The following is a 22,359-nucleotide window of genomic DNA, read 5'->3' as shown; positions in this document are numbered from 1 at the left end:
GAGGTTTTTGCCTGCTTTCTCCTCGAGGATTTTGATGACTTCCTGTCTTACATTGAGGTCTTTCATCCATTTTGAGTTTATCTTTGTGTATGGTGTGAGAAAGTGGTCCAGGTTCATTCTTCTGCATGTCACCATCCAGTTTTCCCAGCACCACTTGCTGAAGAGACAGTCTTTATTCCATTGGATATTCTTTCCTGCTTTGTCAGAGATTAGTTGGCCATATGTTTGTGGGTCCATTTCTGGGTTCTCTATTCTGTTCCATTGATCTGAGTGTCTATTTTTGTGCCATATTTTTTATTTTTTTAATGATCACTTTTGAGAGAAAGGGAGCGTGAGCTGGGGAGGGGCAGAGAGCAGAGACAGAACGTGAAGCAGGCTCCAGGCTCTGAGCTGTCGGCACATAGCCCGACGTAGGGGCTCAAACCCACAAATCGTGAGATCATGACCTGAGCCGAAGTTGGATGCTTACCCTACTGAGCCACCCAGGTGCCCCAAAAACTACAAGTTTCATTAATTCTCCACCCTTGAGTATTCTGTGTGCTGAAATGGGAAGAATGCATCAAGCACTTCCAAAGGACATACAGAAGTTTGGTGGATGTTTTGAAAAAGCTCGTATATGTAACTGTTTTGAGCTAGGAGCTGAACTCAGACTGCTTTTTTTATGGTCTATGATCTTTACTTGAAAAGAATGCCTGACTGACATCATGGTTCGTTAGACTTCGGAAGGTGAACATTTTCTCAAAAATGAACAGCAAACCTGCCACTTCAAGGAAAAGCTGAAATATTTCTTACTGATGAAAAACTAGTGTTTTCTGGAGAAAATGAGAATTTTGGAAAACTTACATTCAGCATCAGGAGCTTGAAAACTTCCCAGTAGCTACACTTTTCTGATAAGATCAGTGGGGATATTAATGAATGTGATTTTTTGATATTGAATAATAAAAGGTGTTAACATTTGGAAGATCTGCATAACTAAGTGAACCGGTGTTTTCCTCATGACCAGTGCATGCAGAATATACCCTCAAACTGCAAGAGACTCACAGATTTTAACATAACCAGACTATGAAAATTTCATTGATAGGATTTCATATTTGACATTGCAGCTAACCTTTAGGAAATCTGTGTTGAGTTTTGTGTTGCATTAAAGGAAGAATAGCCACAATTCTGAAAAGGCTGTTAAAATACTCGATCTTTGATATGCACTTGAACTGAGAGTCTTTGGTGTTCTCAGTTTTTTTTAATTTTTTTTTTTTTTTTTAACGTTTATATTTATTTTTGAGACAGAGAGAGAGAGACGGAGCATGAACAGGGGAGGGGCAGAGAGAGAGGGAGACACAGAATGAGAAGCAGGCTCCAGGCTCTGAGCCGTCAGCCCAGAGCCTGACACGGGGCTCGAACTCACAGACCGCGAGATCGTGACCTGAGCTGGAGTCGGACGCTTAACCGACTGAGCCACCCAGGCGCCCCGGTGTTCTCAGTTTTTAAGAGAGTTCTGAGAACTGTTTGGGTAGATACCAACATGGACTATGGAGCTATTTGCTGAGGTTTGATTCTTTGCTTTATTATTAATTTGCTTTATTTGCTTTATTATTTTGCTTTATTTGCTTTATTATTAATTATAATTAATTATGTAACTGGCAAGTTACCTAATTTTTTTTTCTTTAAGATTTTATTTTTAAGTAATCTCTACACCCAATATGGGGCTCAAACTCACAACCCGAGATCAAGAGCCACATGTTCTACCTGACTGAGCCAGCCAGGTGCCCCAAGTTACTTACTTTGTCTCAGTTTTCTCACACATAAAATGGGGGTGATAATAGTAAGGTTTTTAATGAGGATGAGTGAATTAATAATGAAGTACTTAGAACTGTGCCTGGAACATGGCATGCTTTAGATTTACTATCATTGTAGTTCGTTCTGTGAAAAATGAGGATTTTGCTCTCTTACACATCCTAGCCATAGCTAACACTGTCCCCTTTCTCCAGCCTTCCAGTACAACTGTAATTTTTATTGAAATTAGACTTTGGGGCGCCTGGGTGGCGCAGTCGGTTAAGCGTCCGACTTCAGCCAGGTCACGATCTCGCGGTCCGTGAGTTCGAGCCCCGCGTCAGGCTCTGGGCTGATGGCTCGGAGCCTGGAGCCTGTTTCCGATTCTGTGTCTCCCTCTCTCTCTGCCCCTCCCCCGTTCATGCTCTGTCTCTCTCTGTCCCAAAAAAAAAAAAAAAAAAAAAAAAAAAAACGTTGAAATTAGACTTTTAACTTGCATTATTTAGCCATGTAGACATAGTTCACAAACTGCTATGTAGCATGTTATGGCTCTGTTTCTTACACAATTTTTGTTTTTCCCCTAGTTAATAAGTACTTTTTGTTACTTTTTGGTTAATCTTAAATTATTACATAATCTCATCCCCAAACTTTGACAGATCTGTGAACCTTAGAGTCTATGGGTTCTTTTCTGTGTTCCTCAGTGTCCTCTGTCTCCTGTGGGCTTGGTTGCCATCTGGATCTGCTGGACAGCTGTCACTTTGTGACTTGCTTTCACCGTCCTTAGTGATTTCCTTTTCCTCTTCTGTTGGGATTTTCCTTGACCTTGTATCTTTCTCCTTTCTTGGTTTACTGTCTCATTTTTCTGGAGCCCCAGCATATCTAATTAAGTTTATTCGACCAGCGTGTTTGGATTATGGTTTTTGTCTTAGTAGAGAAATCCAGGTGACCCATATCTTCCATGAAAATTTTGAAGGCATTGCTCCACTGTATGTTAGCTTACAGAGTTGAAGAATCCTATTCATCTACTCATTCCACACGTATTGTGATTTTCTGTCTTTTGTGTGGCCTGCTTTTTCATTTGAAGATCTGTTCTTGGTATTAGAATTTTCAGATGGAATACCTTTCATTGTGGACTTGGTGTTTTTATTGATGTTTTCTTCCTCCCCTTGCAGGCTCTCTTTTCCTCCAGCTTCCATTTTGCTCCCTGATTAGTTCGGTCTCCTGTCTGATGCCCAGGTTTTCAGACGTCTGATGATTCTTGAGACTCCATTCATGTTTAAAAGTGACACACTTTAGGGCACCTGGGGGGCTCAGTTGGTTGAGAGTCCGACTTCGGCTCAGGTCATGATCACACAGCTCGTGAGCTCAAGCCTCGCATCCGGCTTTGCTGACAACTCAGAGCCTGGAGCCTGCTTCGGATTCTGTGTCTCCCACTTTCTCTGCCCCTTCACCCACCACTCGTGCGTGCTCTCTCTCTCACTCTCTCTCAAAAATAAATAAACATTAAAAAAATAAAATAAAAGTGACACACTTTTAAAACCTGACTGGGAGCTCAGTGTGCGTGGTCTGGATTTGTTAGCTGGTGAATTTCTGTGTAGACATGGCCACTTTTTCATTGGAGGAACTCCCAAGCGTCAGAATCCTCCGGCTCTTTTGGCAGATCTGTTTTCTCTGGAAGGAATTCCTTGGGATATAAACCTGAGCCCTAGAACTCTGGAAGTCAGGTGCAGAAAATGACTGGAAGTCTAACTGTTCACTGAGAAGACTTGGGTGGCCTCTGTTTTCAGTGCAAACCCTCCTTAGCTGTTTATGGAGTCTTCAGTCTCATGGAATCCTAAATTTCTGTGTTCCCTCCAAAATGTAAGGGTCCTTTGTTATTTATGGAGAGATCTGTGGGTTCAAGCGCTACTGACAGAGTTTCAGTGTTCCCGTTTGGAGTCCTGCCCTTGATCCTGGTTTCAGAAATTCTCTGATGCTTTTAGATACCTGAGCCTTTCTAGAGGTCTCCAAGCAGGTCTGCTTTTTTCCTGTTTGCAAAATGCCCTACCTAAAGAGTCCCTGTCAGTTTCAGCTTTCTCTGGCCTAAGTCAGTGGACATTGTTTGTTGACATTCCATATCTGCTGTTTATTTCTGTTTTTTTCCTGATGGGTATGCACATATACATATGCATATCTAGAAAAACACCTCATACCCGTATCATCTGATTGTATGTCTTAAGAGATTTCCTTGAATATATAGTTTTAGTATCTAGCGTTGTTAAAAGTAAGGGCTTTTCACCGGAGCAGTTTTATGGACAATCAGTGCTGTCCTTTGACTTTTTGAGGTTTGCCTCTGTAGTAACTATCTTTGGTGACTCTACTCTTTGAGTTCTCACCTTGTTCACCAAATTTATCGACTGCCTAAATAATATTAGTTACTTGTTCTACTTCACCAAAATGTCCTGCAAATGCACAAGTAGGACTTTTTTTTCTTTTTGTAAAGCGTAAGGCCCTGTGTGCTTAGATAGTTCACCTCTTATTTTCTCCACCTTTCCGTTTTAGAAAGAAAACACTTTAAAGGAAAAGTTACAAGTTGAGGGGAAATGGCGCTCCATCTTTCTTCCACTACTCTTGCTTTCATTCTTGAATATTTCAGCAAGCACATGGATGATCGTCCAACACCGTGGCAGTCTCCAATCCTTGACTTCCATAGCTCCTGCGACCATCTTCTCTACGTCAGCCATCCCCTCGTGTGGTCCCTTGCTGGTGTATTACCTTTAAGATCTTTCAGCCCACCTCCCTCTCTGACCCACATTTATCTTTCCAGTTTACTTCACACTTCTCGCATCTTATTAAAGCCTCCAGACTGTTGATCTGATCACACCCGTACTGTCTACTGCTCATCCTTCCCCAATCTAGATCTGTGTCCTAACACTCGAAAGTTTTCTTGCAGATACTTTTTTTTTTTTTTAGTTTTAAAAATTCACAAAAGTAAAAATACTACATACGCACATAGTTTATTTAAAGACTCAGGATTTTAGGATTTATTTATAAGAAAAAGAGTATGCAGTTGCCTTTTTCCGTTTTTCCGTTCCCAAGGCTCTCATTTTCAACTTTTGTAGCTGTTGCTCTCGGTATTTTCTTTCATATTTCTTAATAACAGGCTTATTTTCCCCCTTGCAATTCCTTTAAATTGAAGTGTAATGTACTGATTCTAAATTTTATGCACAACTGACCCTTGAACAATGTGGAGGTTAGAGGCACTGATCCCAACACTGTGGAAGATCGTAACTATTAATAGCCTACTGTTGACGGGAAGCCTTACTGATCACACAGTGGATTAACACATATTTTGTATGTTACATGCACTGTGTACTATGAACTAGAGAAAAGAAAATGTTGTTAAAAAATAAGAGAAAATACACTTACAGAATTGTATGTATTGAAAAAAAAATCTACACACAAGAGAGTCCTTGCAGTACAAACCATGTTGTTCAAGAATCGACTGTGTTCCAAATTGATCACCATTATAAGTCTGGTTAATGTCCATCACCATACAGTTACAAATTTTTAGTGTGCGTGATGAGAACTTAAAATCTACTCTCAGCAACCTTTGAGTATATAATAGAGTATTATTCACTACAGTCACCATGTTCTGCATTACACCCCCCATGACTTACTTATTTTATACCTGGAAGTTTGTACTTTTTTAACTCCCTTCACCCATTTTGCCTACTCCCAAGTAGCCTCTGGTAACACCAATCTCTTCTCTGTATCTATGAGCTCCTTTTTTCTTTCTTTTTAAACTTTTAGATTCCACACAGTATTTGTCGTTCTCTGACTTACTTCTCTTAGCATAATGGTCTCAGGGTCCATCTATGTTGTGACAAGTGACAAGATTTTCTTTTTTTTCTGGCTGAAAAATCCTGCGTGTACATACCATGTCTTCTTCATCCATTCGTTGATGGATACTTAGGTTGTGTCCATATCTTGGCTATTGTACATCATGCTGCAATGAACACGGGGATGCATATGTGACCTCAAGTTTGTGTTTTCATTTTCATTGGATAAGTACTCAAAAGTGGCATTAGTGGGTCATATGGCAGTTCCACTTTTAATCTTTCAAGGAACCTCCGTACTGTACCCATAGTGGCTGTGACAATTTCCATTCCCACCAAAAGTGCACAGCGATCCCTTTTCTTCACATCCTTGCTACCACTTCTTACTTCTTTTTGATAATAGCCATTGTAACACGTGCGAAGTGATAGTTCATTAGGTTTTGATTTGCATATCCCTGATGATTAGTGATGGGGAGCATTTTTTCATGTGTCTCTGGACCATCGGTATCTTCTCTTGGGAAAAATGTCTATTCAGATTTTCTGCCCCTTTTTAAAATTGCTTTTTTTAAAACATTTTTTGCTATTCAGTTATGTGAGTTCTTTATATATAATTTTTTATGCTAGCCCTTTGTCAGATATGTGATTTGCACATATGTTCTCTCCAGTAGGTTGCCTTTTTGTTTCATGGTGGGTTTCCTTTGCTGTGCAGAGCATTTTTAGATTGATGTGGAACACTTAATTTATTTTTGCTTTGTTGTCTTGCTTTCTGTGTCAAATCCAAAAAAATCATTGTCAAGACTGTTGTCAAGGAGCTTACCACCTGTTTTCTTCTAGGGTTTTTGTGGTTTCAGCTCTTTTAAGTCTTTTGTCCATTTTTATGTTTGGTGTAAGATAACGGTTTAGTTTCATTGCTTTTGCCTGTGACTGTCCAGTTTTCCCCATACTGTTTTTTGAAGAGATGTTCTTTCCTCATTGGATGTTCTTGGCTCTTTTGTCTTCTCTTAGTTGACCATACATACATAGATTTCTGGGCTCTCTGTTCTGTTCCACTGATCTGCATGTCTGTTTTGATTACAATTGCTTCGTAATATGGTTTGAAATTGGACCACGATGCTTCCAGCTCTGTTCTTCTCAAGATTGCTTTGACTGTTCATGGTCTTTTGTGATTCCATACACATTTCAGGGTTGTTTGTTGCATGTCTTGGTAAATGCCATTGGAATGTTGATAGGGATTGCATCGAATCTGTTGCATGCTTCCAGTAGTATGGACATTTTAACGATATAAATTCTTCTAATCCATGAGCATAGAATATCTTTACACACATTTGCGTCTTCAGTTTCTTTCATTAGTTTCTTACTGTTTTCATTGTATGGGTCTTTCACTCCTGTGGTTAAACTTCCTCCTAGTTTAATTCTTTCTGATGCAATTGTTTCTTAATTTTGGTTTCTGCTAGCTCATTACTAGCGTATAGACACGCAACAGATTTTTGTATGTTGGTTTTGTATCTTAAAGCAGCTTTACTGAAATCATTTAGTCTAACCGTTTTTTGGTAGAGTCTTTAGTTTCCTGTATTTAATATGCCGTCTGCACATGGTGACGGTTTTACCCCTGTTTCCGATTCGGATGCCTTTAATTTCTTGCCTGATTGCTACTACTTAATCTTTCGGTGCTAAGGCATTAACTGTTGACTTCCCACTGTGGATGATGGAGAATCAGCCTTCTTTCTTCCTTGCACCTTTTATCATACGTGCACATACGTACTTTCTGCCCTCTACAACTTCCTAATTGTTGGGTGATGTAGCTATTGGAGTGTTTACGTTACTATGACCGTATAGGTCATTCTGAGCTTATTTTTCTCCGGTTTCGTTTCCCTCCTTTTCTTTTGGGTCATTTGCCATTAGTACAAACAAATCTTAATCTCTCTCTCGAACTCTTCCTAGACCTCCATAATACCCCATTTCTGTGCCTCTTCATCACAGCAAAACTCCTTGACCAGGTTGTCTGTCCTGTCTTGCTCTCCTTCCTGCCGCCCCATCCTCTCCACTACTGCTGGCTGCTCCAGTCGGACTTTCGTCTCTGCCACTCAGTCAAGAAGACTTGCGTCACTACTGAGCACAAATGGCCCACACCTTGCCAAGACAAAGATTAAATCTAAGTTTGCGTCTTCCTCAGCCTTTCCTCGGCTTTTGATGTGTTCGACCTCCTCGAAACACTTCTTCGCTTGGTTTCTGGGATTCTGTACAGACCTAATTTTCTTCCTGTGCCATTGGTCATTCCCTCTGTGTTTCGTGTGCTGATTGCACCCCTTCTTGCAATTTTCCTCTCAAAAATGCTTGCGTGCCCCAGGGCCTTCTCCTGCCCCCTTTTCTTTGCCTTCCTTAGGTAACCTAATCCCTTCCCATGGCTTCAAGCATCAGCTGTTGGCTCCAAAATGTCAAGCTTTGGCCCAGAGCTTCCCAGAACTCCAGACCTAGATGTCCATTTGCCTATTCAGCATCCTCATTTAGTTGTTTAATAAGCATTTGAAGTATTACATGGCCACAGCCAAATTCTAGGGTTCCACTCCCTACCGGGTTCTCCAGCCCACTTCCCTGTCCTAGTATAAGCTGTCATGCAGTGGCTCAGGCCAACTATCCATCAATCTGCCTTGGTTCCTTTCTTCCACATCCAGCCCACCACTACCTTTTGGTTGCCTATTAAAGACCTTTCTGTAATTCCACCTGTCCCACAGCTCCCCTGCCACAACCCTAATGTGATTCCTGCCTAGATTGCCAAGTGCCACTTCCTGACTGGTCTCCTTACTTCCCCCTTCCCCTAATGCATCCACCATCCCTCAGAGTGGTTCTGATACATTAAACCAGATCATTCATTCTGCCGCTTAAAACCTTCCCATGGCTTTGTTATGCCTTGAATTAAACCCAGACCCCTTCTTTGAAGCCTCCTTGATCTGAGCCTTGCCCACCATTAGCCTCAGATCCCCATCTCCCTCCATTTCCCGGGCGTGGTGGGTTTTTCTATGCTGCGTCCTATTTCTTCCATCCCAAGGCCTTTGTTCTTGTGCTACCTCCTTATTGCGGGATGCCTTTCTCCCCCAGTATCTTCCCTCCACTAGCACTTTCTCATTGTTTTGGTTTCAGCTCAGATACTGCTTGGGATACAGTGCCGTTCTGATGCAAGCGAAAGCAGCACTTTTCCTGCATCACATTCCTTTTTTATCTTCTCCGTAGCACCTCTTGTACCTGAAACTACATTAATATGTTTCAGAATTTCAGTCTAGAATATAATTTCTCCCCTGTATCCTGAGCCCTGGGAACAGTATCTGGGACACAGGAGGAATGTTTCCTGACAAGATTCATGAAAAAAGGAAGCAGTGCATTTTGAATGTTTCGTTTGCTTTGTATATTCCCATTCTCCATCAGGAAATAGAGAAAAATGATTCCAACTAGGGAACCTTTCATTTGTTTAGGCAGCATTTCAAAGTGCTTTAAATTCCTAGGACATTAAACCTTCCCCTACCGTGTTCACTTATGAGTGTGAGAAAAAAAAAAAAAAAGCCCATTGGAGGCAAACTGTATGACTTTGGGATAACCCCTTTATTTTCTCCGTATCTCCTAGATAAGGGTTGGTCACCAGCTTTGTATGAGTGTTATGTGCTGTTTATGTCATAAAGGTTTTACATTATCAATCATATTGGAATGTAAAATATTCCGTTACGGTGTAACAGTTGGCTTTGTGAATGTATTTAACTGGGAATAGAATCAAGTGTGTGACCAGATTCACCATCAAACATGCTTCAAGCTTTTCACTGATTCTTCTCCATATGATATCTTAAAGGGAGGTAATTTTTTACTTGACTTTTGCCGGTCGGTGTAATTTTTAAATTGTTACAAGCTCCGGATGGGTGGAAATATGTTAGTCTAAATAGTAAAGGGGGGAGAAAACCTGGACAGAGAACTTAATAATTTATAGGTAAACAGAACTCCTAAATTATACGTTACTTGGATTTATCTGGCACTTCTGTCGCTGCCATTGTCAATTTCATTTGATGGCTCTTTGGCTGAAACCCTGTTAGAGTTTCCAGAAAGCTCCCGTGCTTACACCATTTGGCTTTGGAGTTCTAGTGAATGGCCGGCTTCCAGCTCTGAGGAAGTAAGGTCCCAAGAGATCAGGAGAATTTAGCTGGGGAGAGGATAAGTGTGAAGATGGGTATCTGAGCTATGACAGCTCATCTGTGTCTTGTCCTGGCCTTCATGGGGGCAGGTGTGCGGATGGAAATGAGCAGTCAGACTAGCTCGGATTGAACGAGGTGCATTGAGACCATCATGTGTCCTGCAGATGATTTTCGGTGTTTTTTTTTTCTTTTTAGCAAGTCTGGTAAAGTTTCCAAATTGGCAGGTTCCTCTGTCCCTTCTTCCTTGCCCCATCTCTAGGACTCAGCGTTTTCCTGTATTCCCCATATAATTGCTTACACTCGCCTTTCCAACATTTTTGTCCTAAACTTCTTTCTCTTTCCAGTTTGGTTTCCTGAGGCTGTCTCAGGTTATGGACTCTAAATTATAAAAGAGAGGCCTTAAGCTCCCCAGAAAGAATCCTTCTAAATAGGTGTTTAGCCCTCAAATAAGAAGGCATGTGTTTTGCACGGGTGCCTTTTTAAAGCGCTTCCCCACCTACGCTGGAGTTTTGTCATGTGCATGGACTGACTCTCAGTATTGACCAGCCTGTCACAACATGGCTAGACATACCACACAGCTGTTCCTCTTTGCTCAGGTTCAAAACCAAGGAAGGAGCAGAGGAAGAGCTAGGATCATGGCTGCACACGAAATACTCAAAACTGAAAGTACGTGATTCAAGGGGGAGAAGAGACTCTCACACGCTAATTTATTCCTCCTGATCTTCAGAAAGTCTTTATGTATTGAGTTCTGGATCCATTGGTTACAGGCCTAGAATACAGAATCTTGTTTGATTTCATCCGTAATACCCTCCACATCTCTATTTTAACAGGGCAGTCCTGTACTGCATCGAAATGTTAATTCTTTAAGAGAGCGAATGTCCGCCTTCCAGTCAGCTTTTCACTGCATAAAGGAGAATGAAAAAATGACTGACTTTCCCGAAGTCTCAGAGGCAGAAGGAGAAGTCACGACAACAGGCTTGAGTGAGTAGAAGGAATTCAGTTTGGACTTCCGTATTGATTCAGATGAGCCTCTGAGGTATAAAAAAGATGGCGTTCCACAGTGTGAAGGCAGTCTTTTCTGAGCAGAGCTCGGTATTTTTAAATGGAGCCTAACACTTAAAATTTGGGAAATTTCACACAAAAATTTAGATTTCTGGTTTGTCTTGGAAAAAACTTGCTATCAGGCATTCCTGAGCCTACGTCTCCACATGGCCGCGATTAAGTTTTAAGTGTTAACATGTCAGAGCCAGTTAGCTCGTTTCATCTTCAGAATAAGGCATGTGGCAAATGTGAGCGTTCAAACCGTGATCTTTAGAGGCTTATTATTAAGTTTGGCAAGCATTTCTGCGAATGCCAAGCACCGAACCCCGATATCATAAACAGATAGATCTAATCTGACATCTTAATAGCCTGTCACATTCTTTACCATAACTTTAGGTTGTAATTCATTTGGTTATTTTTGCCTGTCACTTTTGATTTTCCAATCACAGAGCATTTGAAACATCAGAATTAGACAAAACCTTGGCATTGGCGTAATCATCACAGCCATTCCTCCGGTGCTTTGCACTCTAAGGTTCCAGATGATTTGGTTTTGGTTTCTCGAGCCACCTTCGAGTACATTCCAGCACCTCCTCATGTGCAAGACACATCCAGTTCATCTGCCTGACCCACTCTGCTGCACTCGTTTATATTTGTAGTTTGTAACTTACGTATTTTTCTCTTGTGACCAGCATTTGCAAATATTTTACGGCCATGATCGCTGTAGTTCTGCAGACGATTCAGTTCACTTTTTGTATCTAGGAAGAACAGAGGCACATTGTGTCTGGGCTTTTCATAAAATCTTACGTAGTCAAAGCAGAACCAGGTCAGAACATAACCACATCCTTTAAAATGCTCTAAAGGAAAGGGTCCATCGTAAACTTTAAAATAGAGTGAGATACTATAACAGAGATGGAAATGTGTATTAATGTATTTTAGTACCTTTTTAAAGTCTAGAAGAAAACTCTAGTAATGTTTGTTATCCTTTTAGTAGTGATGTTCTCTTGCCTTACAGTTAGATTTCTCTCCTGAATAGAAAAATGTCCTTCTCACTGGCAAAGTGTTTAGGCTCAAGCGTCACATGTTACTAAAATCATTATCGACGAAATTTTAAAACAATACTGGAAAAGAAAAATATTTATGCCTGTGTTAATGTTTTTATTTTGTATACGTAGCCAAAAAGGAAAGGCTTGGGCAGTGTCCACAGTTTGAGTTCTCTGCAGATTTATCTTCCAAACGTCGAAGGATATCCTCTCAGAGCAACTCTGATGAAAATCTCCCTGACGCAGTTGATCTCCAGATATCCCGTAGAGCCACTTCTCCTAATACAGGCACAATGTGTGCTGTTGAAACTTCTCTTGCAGATTTTTCTGAGGTAATTCACTTACTAGAATCATAGGAAAATGAAGCTTTGGTTTTCTGGCTAGGCGGTTTTAAGACTGTCCGAACCCTTTTTCAGTTATGGTACCTTGTACTTCTATACCGCAGCTGAGTTTTAAATTGCACTCTGTGTGTGTGTGTGTGTGTGTGTGTGTGTGTGTGTGTGTATTTCCTACTTGCTAAATTTTTGTTGTTGTTGGCTTAATGGTTATTAGACAGTTTTGATTAATATGTTGCTTTTGGTTACAGAAAAACACTTTATGAAAGTATTAAGCCTTCTGGTCTTCTGCTTGTGAGGAATTGTTCTAGATACTGGTGGTACCACGGTGAGAAATCACAGTCCTGCCCTTGAGCAGCTTTTCGACTGCTGGAGGAGGCAGACGTAGGAGCATATTATTTACACGTAACTGGTGAATGAGTTGAGGATTATATATGGGCTGTGCAGCTCAGGTGTGGGGGTCTTACTGCCACCAATAAGTGGCACCAATAAGTTGAACTGCCACCAATAAGAATTAGTGAAGAATTAGTGAAATATTTCCAATTAAACCTAACTGGTTTAATACCGGCTGGGAAGCAGGCTGCTGTTGAGCTGCCCTTTGCTCTGCTTACTTCTTCCAAGTAGCTGGAGGGATTTTTGTTGCTTATAACTACTTAAAACCTGTCAAGATCGGGGCACCTGGGTGGCTCAGTCGGCTAAGCGTCCGACTTCGGCTCAGGTCACGATCTCACTGTCCGTGGGTTCGAGCCCCGCATCGGGCTCTGTGCTGACGGCTCAGAGCCTGGAGCCTGTTTCAGATTCTGTGTCTCCCTCTCTCTGACCCTCCCCCATTCATGCTCTGTCTCAAAAATAAATAAACGTTAAAAAAAAAAAAAAAATTAAAAAAAAAAACCAAAAACCTGTCAAGATTATCAAAAGACGGTAAGCAGTGTGAAATAATACTATTGAAGATCCTTGACCTTCACTCACACGTAGACAGGAAGCTAGTTAGCTCATCACTGGCTTTCCTTGCTTTAGTTGTGCTGTGATACAGCAGGTTCCCATATCTTCAGTGAGAGGAGACACCTGACACCATTAGAGCTGGAACATTCCTGGCACCTTCTCTGTCACATAGATTCAGTGTATCTCCTATCGATCTTATCTGGACCCGCATAATGAATGTTTGATAGTCATTAAAGATTCTTCAGGGTCCAGTAGGTTTCATTTGTATCTTGGAGTCACTTACAATCTCTGCTCCCTCTGCTTTTTCCTCCCGGATATGAAATCATCGTCTGACAGAATCAGTAGTTTCTCATCAGAACTTTGATTGTTTGGACATACACCACGATTTAGAAATGGTTTCCGCATTAATATGAGTGTGTTTTCTGTCCTAGCCATTGATGGTTTTCCTAGCCTAGCTATTGATATCCTGTTGTTTGATTAATAATTATATAACATCCTGCGTTAATTTTGAGAATTTTCTCTTTAGAATCAGTTAATACGGTTTTGTAGACTTCAAACAATAAGGCAACAAAAATGTGTCCCATAAACTTTTACTAGGGAGCTGAAATTTGTTTGGTAGGGTGTTTAGGCTGCAGATGTTTTTAGTTCCATTCCTGTATTTTGTAACAATTAGGTAGATAATGATTGATTGGTTTAACATCAGATTTCCAGATAATCTGTAATGCTTACTCAAATCTTTACAAAGATCTCAGTACTCCTGTAAGTAGTAAGATTTAATATTTCTTTAATTTTTTTCCTCCCAAGAAATCTTTTGAATCTGGTTTAACGCAGCCTGGATATTTGGTTGAAGAGTCTGTTTCACTTTCAGATCTCACAGAAGCTTCAAGTGGTAAGTGTTTAATCTTTCCTTAATACATGCCAGTTCACCCATTGAAACATATTGTTCAGTGGATATTTATGTTTCAGCATTTACCTATATGCTGAAATTTGGGAAAACTGAAATGGTGCCCTCCATTTGAGGAGCTCACAGTCTAGTACAAATGTTTCAGAATTCTTGTTATATGAGAGATGACTTTTATTTTTTTTGAACTGCCACCAATAAGAATTAGTGAAATATTTCCAAGCTGGTAGAATCCATTATAAAAAACAGAATCTCTGAACACTTAACTAATGTATTTTGTAAGACAAAACACTGCACATGTTGTTTTTGGTTTTTAAGTTTGTGGAAAGGGACCAGCATTCAAAACTTCCCCCAAATCACTATACCTTCCCCCAAATACTGTAAGATATTAGGTTTACTTTCAGCCTACCTGTGTCTTGAAATCTTTTTTTTTAATATTTATTTATTTTTGAGAGACGGAGAGGGACAACATGAGCAAGGGAGGGGCAGAGAGAGAGGGAGACACAAAATCTGAAGCAGGCTCCAGGCTCTGAGCTGTCAGCACAGAGCCCATCACAGAGCTTGAACTCATGAACCACAAGATCATGACCTGAGCAGAAGTTGGATGCTTAACTGACTAAGCCACCCAGGCTCCCCTGAAGTAAAACTTGTACATATATAGTTAGGTCTTGCTTTTTTTATTTATTCTGAAAAACCCCTTCTTTTCCATGGGAGTGTTTGGCCCATTAGCTTTTCAAGTCATTATTGATACGGTTTGATTTAAATCTACCTTTTTTGGGGGCACCTGGGTGGCCCAGTCAGTTCAGCATCCAACTCAGTTTCGGCTCAGGTCATGATCTCACGGCTTCCTGGGTTCGAGCCCCCCATTAGGCTCTGTGCTGGTGGTGTGGATTCTGTCTCTCTCTCTGGCCCTCCCCCACTTACGCTGTCTGTCTCTCAAACTTAAAAAAAATGTTTAAATAAGTAAATAAATACCAGTTTTTCACGCGTATTCTCTTCTGCTTTTTGTTCCTCTGTTTCCCTTTTGTCTTTCTTGAGTATATTTGAAATCTCCTTTTTGGAAATCCATTTATTCATTACCTTTTATCTGTTTTCAATATTAAAAAAATTTAAAAAATATATATGTATAAGTGTATATATTGCATATACATATATACATATTATATGTATACATATTATACAAGTATGCATATATGCTTATATATGTATTTTATATAAACATTGCATACATATTATTATATATATGTATATGCGTGTATACATGTATACACATATATAGGTATATACGTATACATGTATATATGTATACGTATATATGTATTAAGTGATCTCTAGTCCTAACATGGGGCTTCAACTCATAACCCCAAGATGAAGAGTTGCATGCTTTACGGAGCCTGCCAGGCGCCCCTATCCATTACCTTTTAAACTCACCTTGTTGCATCTTTTTTGTTCATAGTTCCAATTGTAATATACATCCTTAACCTTTCACAGTCTACTTAGAATTAATACTGATAACTTCAGGTAAAAGACAGTACATTATGATGATTTATAAGAAATACAAATTGGTACAATGGATTACTACTTGGCAATGAGAAGGAATGAAATCATGCCATTTGTAGCAATGTGGATAGAACTAGGAGGTATTATGCTGAGTGAAATTAGCCAGAGAAAGACAGATATCATATGTTTTCATTCATATGTGGATCTTGGGAAACTTAACAGAATACTGTGGGGGAAGGGAGGGGGAAAAATAGTTACAAACAGAGGGAGGGAGGCAAACCCCAAGAGACTTCTTAAATACAGAGAACAAACTGAGGGTTGATGGCGGGGCAGGGGAGGGGAAAATGGGCGATGGACATTGAGGGCAATTGTTGGGATGAGCGCTGGGTGTTGTATGTAAGCGATGAACCACGGGAATCTACCCCCAAAACCAAGAGTACTTTACACACTGCATGTTAGCCAATTTGACAATAAATTATATGTATTAAAAAAGAAAAAAAAGAAAAGGACCCTGGCCTATAGTCCTTGGACATTCACTTTCAAATGGAGAGCTTTCCTCCTATTCCTCCTTTCTAGTCTTATGGTCTAATAAACTTTTGCCTGCTGCTCAAAAAAAAAAAAAATGAAGAAGAAATACATATTGGTTATCTACATGAATATTCATTGAATGAGTAAATATTTGGATGACCAAATATACATCCTTCAGATAAATTTGGTGTTCATCCACAGTTCCTAAAAATTCTTTAAAGCCATGAAGGTGACATAAGTGTCTTATTACTAATGAAGGTGGCTTTTGGACCCCACCCAGTGGCAGGAGCTGGTTGCTGGGCGGACCAGCCATGTGATTGGAGGGTTCAGCCCCGCCCCCTGATCTCTGGGGAGAGGAGAGGGGCTGGAGGTTGAATCAGCCAGTGACTTCATCAGTCATGGCCATGTAATGAAACCTCCATAAAAACTCAAAAAGACAAGGTTCAGAGAGCTTCCGGGTTGGTGAACATGTGGAGATGTGGGTACCTCACCCTATGTTCTCTTCATCTGGCTGGTGATTCGTATCCTTCATCATTTCCTTCAATAAACTGGTAAACATAAGTGTTTCCTTGAGTTCTGAGCTGCTCTGGCAAATTCAGAGAACATAAGGAGTAGGTCCCGAGAGCCTCTTGATTGATAGCCACGCTGTCAGAAGTGTAGGTCACAATCTGGACTCGTGACTAGCATCCAAAGTCTAAGGAGGAAGTTGTTGGAACCTCTGGTCTGTAGCAGGTGGGTCAGAGGCACAGGAGACAGCCCAGGACTTGTGACTGGCATCTTAAGTGGGAGATGGGGGGTGCGCTTGTAGAACTGAGCCCTTCACTTCCAGAAGCTGATGCTGTCTCTGGATAGTGTCAGAATTGGGTTGAATTCTTAGCCCGCTGGTGTCTGAGAATTGCTTGCTGGTGGTCTGTCTGGGAGATTCCCTTCCCCCCATGTTAGAATTGGGTCCCGGAACCCGAATAGAGTTGGTGTTAGGGGAGATAGAAGCTTTACCTACTGTATAGATCTATTTCCTATCTCCCCACCCGTGTCTTTTATGGTACTCTACACTATAGATACCCTCTGTATTTAAATCCCACAATATTTTTGCTTTCACCAATCCTATATATTGGGAGCAGAATCTTCTCTGGTTATCCTGATAGCTATCATTTCTGATGCTCTCCATTCCTTGCTGAGGATCTAAGTTTCCCTCTGGTATCATTTACCTTCAACCTGAAAAAGAACTTCCTTCAGCATTTCTTGTAATGTATGTCTTCTCTGACTTAATTTGAATCATAACATGACGGATGAGGCACAGAGCTGTGTTAGATTTTGTAAAAGGGGATAGAAAATACTTAGAGGAGAGCTCGCAGAGGAGAACCCACATGATACCTCCATGATCTCCTTGCCTTCTCCACCCTGTTTTACCCACCTTGCCGGAGATGCAGCCCGTGAATCTGCCTTCCTACTCTGTTCTGCCCTCCGTATATCTGAGATGAATTTTATGGACGTTGATAGCCTCACTGGCCGTCCCTTCTGTTCCTTAATCATACCTTCTCTTTTCATTTAAGCTTCCAACCCTCCTTCCCTTCCTTTTTTTTTTTTTAGGGTATTTATAATTTATTTCTTACAAAAAATAATTCTTCAGCATAAGTGTGTTTTCTGTGCTGTTTTTCTTTTATATCAACATACGTACATGTAAATAATTAGATATCATTTGAAATTTAACTGGGCCTCCTGCGGTTTTATTTGCTAGATCTGGCAGCCCTACTCACAAATGACTGAGATAAAAGTTCCCTGGTGCCCCTTCGTCGTCTGTGGCTTCTATTGACAGGAAAAGGAAAGATGTCAGAAGCAAATGGCCTGGGCCACTCACCACCCCACCCTCCTGCCTCTCTGAACGAGCATGCCCCCCCCCCCTTTCCTCCTGTTATGGTAGATCCTCTGGGCTCTTATCTAAGGCCAACCCCTTCAGTATGGTCCCTTCCCTCTTTGAGGACCTTCTGCATGAAGTGTCCCCTCTTTTCTGAGTTGTTCATTTTTCCCATTCACATGCAACGCGCTGTAGTATCTCCCATCTTAACCCGGCCTTTGTCCCGGGGTTTCCTTTCAGCCAGAACCCCATTTCCTTGTTTTCCTCTGCAGCAAAGCTCCCTTTTTTAAAACAAAAAAAAATTTTAATGTTTATTTATTTTTGAGAGACACACACAGAGCATGAGTGGGGGAGAGGCAGAGAGAGAGACAGAATCTGAAGCAGGCTCCAGGCTCCACGTTGTCAGCACAGAGCCCGACGCGGGGGCTTGAACTCACAAACTGCGAGATCATGACCTGAGCCGAAGCCGGCGCTTAACCAACTGAGCCACCCAGGCGCCCCAGTGTACCAAAGCTCCCTTAAAAGAACAGGCCGGGCCTGTGCCCTCGCCTCCCATTGTGTCTCGATGCAGCTCCAAATGGGCCTCGGTAACCAGTAGCCTCTTCATTGCTATCCCAGTAGTCACTCTCCATGTACCCTCTCCTTGGCGTCTCAGCGTGGCAGGCAGAGCGGACAGTGTCCTCCTGTGAGAAACCATTTCTTCACTGGGCATCGGGACTTCATTCCCTCTTGTTTCCCCCTATTTCCCTGGCCATTTCCTATTTGTTTCCTTTATTCCTTCTCTTCCATCCTGACCTTTAAACATTTGAATGCCCTGGGTTCAGTGCTCCCGACTTCTGTCCACACTCACCTCCCTAGGTGATTGTAGGCATTCCCACAACCTTGAATGCTGTCTCTGTGCTGTTGACTTCAAAATTTCAATACCCGTCCTTGGTGTCCTCCCTGAACTCTAAACCTAAGTGCTCAGCTGCCTTTTCTGGTCTCCACATGGATGTCTAATAAACATCTCGGACTTAACATACTCAAATGGGTCTTAACTGTTTCTCCTTCCGGAGACTGCTCATCTGTTTGTTTGTTTCGGTTTTTTTTTCCATCTCTGTAAACAATACTGACCATTCACCCAATTGGCTTGTGTCAAAAACCTTGACATTACCTTGACACCTCCCTTTCAAAAGTTAAACTTGAGTGCCGTTAACAAATGCTGTTGGCTTTATCTTGACAATATATCAAATGCCTAACCATTTCCCACCTCCTAAGTATCATCACTGTGGTCCAGGCTACCGCCTTCTCTTGCCTGGATTGTTTTGTCTCCTCTGTGATTTCCCTGCTTCCATCTCTGTCCACCTCCCTCTTCAGAATGTTCTACACAGTGGGCAGGGTGCTCCTTTTAAAATGACAGTTACACTATATCATTCCCCTTCTCAAAATCTTTCATTGACCTCCCGCTGTACCTAGAATAGTAGCCAGTCCACACCCGGCCTGGTCAGTCCTTAGCCTTCTCTTGGAGCTTCTTACCTCTCTTCTCCTTGCTCAGGCTGTTCCAGCCACACCGGCCTTGTTGTCCCTCTAGTGCGTCAGGTACGTTCTTATCTCGGATCTTCGCACGTGGCTTCATGCGTGTAATGTTCTTCCGTAGATGTGTGCGTGGCTCACTTCGTCCCTTCACCCAGATGCCTGCTGGATCCCTGAGACACCTCAAAACAGCAGCTCCCCCCTCCCACCATATCCTGCCTTATCCCCTTAACTTCTACATCATTTCCTTTAAAGGCCTAAATTACTACCTGTCGTTATCGAAACATTTCTTTAACCTTGTCTCTTTATTTGGAGAAGACTGTAGAGTCGCTTGCAGTTGTACGAAATAATTTAGACATCCAGTGTCCACCCTCCCCAGTGTCCCCCAGTGGTGACATCTTGGGTAGCAGTAATATGGTGTCACAACCAGGAAATTAACACTGATACAATCCACTGACTTTTCTTCAGATGTCACCAGTCTGACGTGCACTCATTTATGTGTATATTTAGTTCCATGTAATTTTAACACGTGGAGACTCATGTGGCCACACTGCCTTCAGTCAAGATAGAGAACTGTTCCAGCACAGGGAACCCTCATGCTGTGCTCCCCCTTTCATAGCCATAGCTTTCTCTCACCTTCTACCCCTCCCAGATCTTTTATACTATTTGTTCCCCAAAGTGTGGGAGCTTTATGTGGGTTTTGGTTTTCGTTTTCGTTTTCGTTTTCGGTTTATTTTGAGAGAGAGTGCATGTGAGCAGGGGCGGGGCAGAGAGAGAGAAAATCCCAAGCGGGCTCCACACTGTAGGCATGGAGCCTGAGGCAGGGCTCGAACCCATGAACCATGCGGTCATGACCTGAGCCAAAACCAAGAATTGGGACGTTTAACCGACTGAGCCACCCAGGTATCCCGGGGGCGTTGTGTGTTTTATTCATTGTTGTATCTCTAGCACCTAGAAAGGAGTGCCTGTCATGTCTAGGTCTAGGACCTAGAAAAAAGGGCCCAACATGTTTGTTAAATGTGGGTCATAAAGAAATACTCCCGTGAGAAAAAAACTTTGCAGGAGGAAGCTTTGCCTTGTTTGCAGGCACACACAACATATAAATGTTTTGATTTGATAATCTTTCCTCTTCTCATCCCATCTTCTCCCTCCCACCACCCTTGCATCCTGAGATACCTCTGACTCCAGCAGTAAAATTGGTCCTCAGTTGTTGTTCAACTCAGGTTAGTTTTATGGTGTAAGTCTTGGGTGTTGTGAGTGGAGGCAGGCTAACAGTCAGTCGCTGTTTGTGAGCACCGTCTTAGGTTCGTGGGAGCCAAAACTCTTTGCTTACCTTTACCTCAGTAGTTAGCAAGTTGTGACCATTGCCACTTCTCTGTCTTCTTTTTATATATCCAAATGAAATTCCAGATGTCATTCCCCAAGCAGGATATATTAGGGTCGAATTTCTCTCTTTCTTTCTTTTTTTTGGTTTTTGTTTTTTAAGTTTCTTTATTTTTGAGAGAGAATGAGTGCGGGGCAGGCGCAGAGAGAGGGGGAGACAGAGAATCCCAAGCAGGCTCCACGCCGTCATTGCAGAGCCCAACGGCCCCACGCAGTCGATCCCCTGACCGTTAGATCACAACCTGAGCTGACAGCAGGAGTCGGGCATTTAATCGACTGAGCCACCCAGGTGCCCCTAGGGTGGAATTACTTGTAGCACGTTATTCTCTTTGCAAATACATAATGTTTTTGGTGTGGAACAACCTGATTCAGATGTCTTCTACGTCTCGTGTTTGTGTGTTTACTCGGAAGGAGTCAAGGTTGCTGAGTGTGTAGATGGCGAAAGATCAAGTGTTGCTGTTTCCCTTGACAACTTGATGGAAGTGAGCACAGACACCACTCCTGAAGGCAGGTCACTGGTCACTCCACTCTGCAAGAGGGACGTTGCATCCTCTGAGACCTTCGTACTTCGTTCGGTGCTAAAGAAACCCTCTGTTAACCTGTTTCTAGAAAGCCTCCAGGTAAGTTGAGAGCTACTTGTCCTAAAGCGAATGGAATAAAAATTCATTTTGGTTTAAAACAGCACGAGAAATCTGATGTTAAAATCCAGGCTGCGGGCGCCTGGGTGGCTCAGGCTGAGCGTCCGACTTTGGCTTAGGTCATGATCTCACGGTTCTTGGGTTTGATCCCCGCGTCGGGCTCTGTGCTGACAGCTCAGAGCCTGGAGCCTGCTTGGGATTCTGTGTACCCACCTCTCTCTGCCCCTCCCCCCACCCATGCTCTGTCTCGCTCCGTCTCTCAAAAATAAATAAATGTTAAAAAAAAAGGGGGGCGCCTGGGTGGCGCAGTCGGTTAAGCGTCCGACTTCAGCCAGGTCACGATCTCGCGGTCCGTGAGTTCGAGCCCCGCGTCAGGCTCTGGGCTGATGGCTCGGAGCCTGGAGCCTGTTTCCGATTCTGTGTCTCCCTCTCTCTCTGCCCCTCCCCCGTTCATGCTCTGTCTCTCTCTGTCCCAAAAATAAATAAAAAACGTTGAAAAAAAAAAAAAAATCCAAGCTGTAAATGCTGTGAGAAGTTTGAATGGCTGGGCTCCGGAGTCCAGGTGCCCGGTTTCAAACTCTGACTCTGAAGTTTAAGAGCTGGGCAAATTCTGTAACCTTTTTGTACCTTGGTTTCATCTCTGCAAGGATGGCTAATTTGAGCAGAGTAAGTGGAATAATAATAGGAAGTTAGCACCAGTGCCCGGCAAACAAGAGGTAATTTTTTTTTTCCAATCCGTATGCATTTAAATATATAGCCATGCCCACACATCTCTTTCTTTTCTGTTTTCTCTTTTAAAGTTTATTTATTTATTTTTGAGGGAGAGGGCGCGTGTGTGCCCGCAAGTGGGGAGGGGCAGAGAGAGAGGGAGACAGGAGATCAAGAATCCCAAACTCAAGAACCGTGAGATCGTGACCTGAGCCGAAA

The 22,359-nt window shown here is 42.1% G+C and overlaps 1 protein-coding gene across 5 annotated transcripts in view; it reads left to right on the top strand.

The window, feature by feature from the left end:
• The window catches only part of CDCA2 (cell division cycle associated 2), a 49,347-nt gene that overhangs the window by 4,585 nt on the left and 22,403 nt on the right, over positions 1-22,359 (top strand). For 2 of the 5 annotated variants that reach the window (XM_042934529.1, XM_042934530.1), the window contains exons 5-8: positions 10,588-10,738; positions 11,971-12,170; positions 13,920-14,004; positions 21,206-21,414. In XM_042934529.1, the coding sequence (XP_042790463.1) occupies positions 10,588-10,738; positions 11,971-12,170; positions 13,920-14,004; positions 21,206-21,414 (645 nt within the window). The other 3 variants (XM_042934531.1, XM_042934532.1, XM_042934533.1) reach the window with 3 other exon arrangements.

This window comes from Panthera leo, chromosome B1 (assembly GCF_018350215.1).
Source record: "Panthera leo isolate Ple1 chromosome B1, P.leo_Ple1_pat1.1, whole genome shotgun sequence".
Classification (NCBI taxonomy): Eukaryota; Metazoa; Chordata; class Mammalia; order Carnivora; family Felidae; genus Panthera; species Panthera leo.
This window is presented reverse-complemented; position numbering and strand designations above follow the sequence as displayed.